General features: G+C 35.2%; 1 protein-coding gene across 3 annotated transcripts in view; it reads left to right on the top strand.

The window, feature by feature from the left end:
• The window catches only part of atp6v0a2a (ATPase H+ transporting V0 subunit a2a), a 22598-nt gene continuing 17319 nt past the window's right edge, over nt 1-5279 (top strand). The window contains exons 1-2 of one of the 3 annotated variants that reach the window (XM_058411064.1): nt 1-238; nt 3655-3805. In XM_058411064.1, coding sequence (XP_058267047.1) covers nt 3689-3805 — 117 coding nt within the window. In that variant the 5' untranslated portion in view covers nt 1-238; nt 3655-3688. Of the gene's footprint in view, nt 239-3613; nt 3806-5279 lie in introns of all 3 variants that reach the window. The other 2 variants (XM_058411063.1, XM_058411065.1) reach the window with 2 other exon arrangements.

Raw genomic sequence — 5279 nt, 5'->3', positions numbered from 1 at the left:
GTAGAGCTGCTGAGCACCAGCTCATTACAGGAGGGAGATTTTCCATCGCGCCGCGTTTTAAACCCTCAGCATCCTCAACTCGGATCATTTTCATGTCAGATTGGTAAAGAAAAACAAAACCAGAGGCGCTGTTGTTGTTGTTGACTGATTTCTCATTGCCTTGTTTCCGTCGCTTCCATGGCGAGGCTAAAATTAAAGGTACAGACCGCCATCGATTAATCAGTGCAGCTCTGAAGAGGTAAGCCACTGCAGCTGCTTTAATTCAGGCCTCATGCTGATACGAGGATTTATTTTTCTTTTTTGTGCTGTAATTGTATTTTAATAATTAGTCTGCCTTCATGCTGGATCCTGCACCATATATAAACACAGAAACTCCAAGCCTCCAAAGACGTAATGCAATCAGAGCGCGAGCTCCTATTTATTAAACAGACATCGATGCTCATTAGACTCAGAGTGATGATATTATGGCTTTTAATGAGAGACATTACACGTGAACAATGTCGTTTATAAAGCAATTCATGCCATAATCACTGAAATTCTTGCGAGTAATCTTGCATCAGAACTTTTTTCGTTTTTTTTAATTTATGCAAACGAGGCGTCGTGCATCCTGATTAAGCACGCGCACGTTTGCATGCTTCATAACAAATTCAACGCAGAAATCTTAATTCTATAAATCTGTTTTTTTTTTTTGTCTTTTTTGTTTCTGTAGTGTTTAAAATGTTAAAGACCTTCTCAGAAATTTTCCAAAAACTATTTGCTCGAAAATATTTCCTTTATTGTTTAACCAAGAAAAACAGGACAGACAGTTTAAAAAAAAAAAAAAACATTTTTTCCCAATATAAAAATTTACATAAATCTGCAGTTTTTGGAAATTTTCTTTGTTAGATTTATTTCAATAGAAAACAACAATTTTTGGCTCAAAATGAACAATTCTTTGGGAATAAAAACTCATTTTATTTATTTATTTATTTATTTATTTATTTATTTATTTAATTTTTAAATTTTTTTATTTAGTGTGCTATGAACTGTTTCCAGGCTAGTAAAAGTGTTTTAAAGGGAAATTGCTACGTATAATTATAATAACTCGTAAATTGAAAGATAAATTTTTTTAGGGATATATGACATGGAGTGATGAAGCCTTCCGAATGGGCGGAGCTTAAAGTTTTTCTCCATGTAGCTGAGATGCTAAATTTCAGATAAAGTGTTGGTCTTGAGTGGACAAAAACAGTAAAGTTAACACTTTTCTGTAGAGCTTTGATGGTTTCATTACGAGGGTTTCATTTGTTGGATAATCTTATACAAAATTTTAGTGGTTGATGATGAACACCTTCAAATTGTAGGTGCTTGTGAACGAGCAGAGAGCGTCTCAGAGAGCAGAAATGGGTTTGACTTCAAAACTGGTCGTTTTGCGTTTTTTTTGGAACTTGAATGAGTATATCACCCTTGGTAGGCTAGATAGAAACAGAAATACTTCTGAAAAACTAAAACATCTTAATATCCTGAGTGTCTACTTTCATATGAGCTTCATATTAACCACCACTGTGGAGTGGAACATGACAAAGACACTCAATGCTGAACATGGACACAACGAAACCAGAGCAAATTCTATTTTTTTGGCGTCCGGGATTAAAGAAAGAGTGATATTTTTATCCAGATAGCAGATAGACAAGACATTTAGGATAAAACAAACGTCTCACACTAAAGGTGTCTTGACTAATTTTATATCATTTGTTTACTCTGATTGAAAATGTCCCATAAGTTGAATAGAACACCAAGGTAGTGGTTAAAAAAAGTGTTAATTTATAAAAACCAATAAATAATTAAATATTAACAGCATATTGATGTGTTTTAAGTGGAATAGGACACTTGGGATTCTCACATCACACCAGGCAGTCTTTGGTTATTTTCCCATTATAGCCGAGTCAGCTGTTTTGTCGAGTGAGGTTAACATCAGTGAATAAAATGATCGTTACCTCAAATTATAAACATGGTCAGTTATTAGTCTCGGGTTAATCCACACCAAAGTAGCTTGCTAGTTAGAAATAGCCTTTATTTGTCAAATATACATTACTGCACAGTGAAATTCTTTCTTCACATATCCCAACCTTGGAGTTTGGGGTCAGCCATGATACAGCCCCCCCGGAGCAGAGAGGGTTAAGGGCCTTGCTCAAGGGCCCACCAATGGCAACTTCCGGTCAGCGACCCAGCGCCTTAACCACTTGAGCCACCACCGCCCATATATACATATATATATATATATATATATATATATATATATATATAGTGATACAATAGCTTTATCTGTGCTTTAAATGTTCTGCATTAATATGTACATTTGTATTTCTTTCCCCATATACTAATATTCTTCCCTTTCCCATGTGTATAGTACATTTTCTTTTGCATTGTAATTTTACTGACATGTTATTCTAGTATATTTTTTAATTTTTCATAAGGTTAAGGTGTTGGACTAGTGATCAGAAGGTTGTGAGTTCAAATCCCAGGTTCACCAAGCTGTCACTGCTGGGCCCCTGAGCAAGGCCCTTAACCCTCACATGCTCAGTTGTATAAAAGGAGATAAATTGGATAAGAGTATAAAAAGGAGATAAATTGTCTCTCTGGATAAGAGCGTCTGCCAGAGATGTCTAGATTTTGCTTACTGACAAATCAGAATTGTTTAAAGATTATATTCATGGGACTCTGGTCTAGTGGATGAGCCACATGTCTTAGTGAGCATGCTCAGTAGAGATCTGATCTGGTTATGCAAAGTAGGCTAGATGTGTGTGTGGAAGCTTTGGCATCACTGTAGGTGACATTTACGCTGATGTGGAAACCGGGACAAAGATAAACGAGGCTGTTTAAATGTTGCACTATGAAATAAATATAGAAATATGAATACTACAAATAAGAAAGCTATATTAAAATGTTTGATTGTTTATAAATAATATTCATATTTATTTGCTCTTATAAGGTCAGATAGCAGTTTATTAATCTTGAAGGAAATTCTTTTGTCAGAGCCTGATTTATATTACAAGAAATATAAATAAAATATAAATGAAAAAATAAATGAAATAATCCATATATACAAATGTATCCTAAAGTACAAAATGTATTCAAAAAATATAAATGAAATATAAAATATAATTTAAATATTTCATATATACAAAATGTATTTGAAATATATAAATGAAATATAAAATATAAATGAAAAATAAAACATAAATGAAATATTTTATATATACAAAATGTTTTCGAAAAATATAAATGAAATATAAAATATAAATGAAATATAAAACATAAATTAAATATTTTATATGCACACAAATTGTATTCAAAAAATATAAATGAAATATAAAATATAAATTAAATATTTCATATATATTAAATGTATTCAAAGTACAAAAAAGTTGCTAGGGAACTAGAATATATTGCACATAATAAGATATTGCACATGGCAACAATATGAGTATATTTTTACATCTGTTATTTAAATACAATATTCAGGCCTCATTGTTGAGGTCTGTCTGTCTAACATTCATTTGGCAATGTTATAAAGTCTTTATTGACCTGAAATAATAGCATTTTTAAATTTCTATCCAACCTGGCAACCCTGCAGGAATCAGTGACACCAATCTGGCAACCTGTGTTCTGGTGTAGATCGGGTTTTGTCTTATCCCCCGGCTGCAGTAAGATGGGCTCGAGCTTCAGGAGCGAGGAGATGTGCCTGGCACAGCTCTTCCTGCAGTCCGCTTCAGCGTACGACTGCATCAGCGAGCTCGGGGAGATGGGCCTGGTCCAATTCCGAGATGTGAGTGCAAACTTCCTGCTTTTCTCGGAAGTGCTCCTTACAAGGAGGGTAGTACATATGCTTGTGGGTCATGCATCTTCAGGATTAGCGTTATATGCATAATGTATGCAAATTGTTGCACCCGTAGGATTGTTGTGTGAGGGCTTTGCATTGTGGGATACGGTGTCCTGTTCTGAGAAGCAACCAGTTTGTTCATGTCCCATCAATTGATCAACAGAAAAGTGGCACAAATTTGTTTAAAAGCCTGTGTTTTCTAGGTTGCCTGCGGTGCTTTTGGCACAGATTAATACCCTTCTGTGGTTTCCCTGTAGGTCACTGTGTGTGTGTGTGTGTGTTCTCAGTGTCCCCACTTTAGATCAGAGCGAATAATCAAATCTAATACCATGGCTATCAGTCCATCTTCTTATAGCGTCCCATTTCAAAGGGAAAATATATTGCTTCGTATTAGGACACGGGTCCAAATCAGTATCCCTTGTACATTGTTGAAGGGTAACCATGACAACGATCCTAGACAGCGTTTTAGGCCAGGCTTTGTTGCTTTCTTCTTGCTGTACTTTTTTTTTTAGACAGGCTAATGACCATGATCAGGTTTTAAATTAAAAGCATCATGAAGACAGTGAGATAACACTGTCCAGTCGTTACCATGGGAACAATCACTTTTTTTTTCAACATCTAACTTCTAGCTTTCACTGAAGGTTTATTTTGTTACAGAATTTAAACAAGAGCTAACCGAGGTGGCGTTATTTTATTTTATTACCGTAGCTAACTGCTTCAAATAAACATCAACAAACAATGCACTTTTAAAGACAGTCCAGTGAATATATATCTGTCTCTGATTAGCCCTTTGTGTTTAAGCTGGTGAAAAGCTGACGTTTTTCCTGGTAACCTGGCATGCAGAAGTGTTTAAAGTGTGTGATCTGGGAAACTTCTGGGAAAATTCTTCTGCCGCAGAATTTGCTAAAGAGTTGAGTGAGGTGTTTGAGTGATGCATGCTGGGTATCTATCTATTCACTTTCTATTCTGTCTGTCTCTCTATTAATCTACCTGCCTGTCTGTCCCTTTTATCTGTCTGTCTGTCCATTTGTCTATCTATCTATCTATCTATCTATCTATCTATCTATCTATCTATCTATCTATCTATCTATCTGTCTGTCTGTCTGCATGTCTGCATGTATGTCTGTCTGTCTGTCTTTATATTAATCTTCCTGTCTGTCTGTCTGTCTGTCTGTCCCCTCTATCTATCTATCTATCTATCTATCTATCTATCTATCTATCTATCTATCTATCTATCTGTCTGTCTGTCTGTCTGTCTGTCTCCTCTATCTGTCTGTCTGCATGTATGTCTGTCTGGCTGTCTGTCTGTCTTTCTATTAATCTACCTGTCTGTCTGTCTGTCTGTCTGTCCCCTCTATCTATCTATCTATCTATCTATCTATCTATCTATCTATCTATCTATCTATCTATCTATCTATCT

The sequence above is a fragment of the Hemibagrus wyckioides genome, linkage group LG16, assembly GCF_019097595.1.
Source record: "Hemibagrus wyckioides isolate EC202008001 linkage group LG16, SWU_Hwy_1.0, whole genome shotgun sequence".
Lineage (NCBI taxonomy): Eukaryota > Metazoa > Chordata > Actinopteri > Siluriformes > Bagridae > Hemibagrus > Hemibagrus wyckioides.
This window is presented reverse-complemented; position numbering and strand designations above follow the sequence as displayed.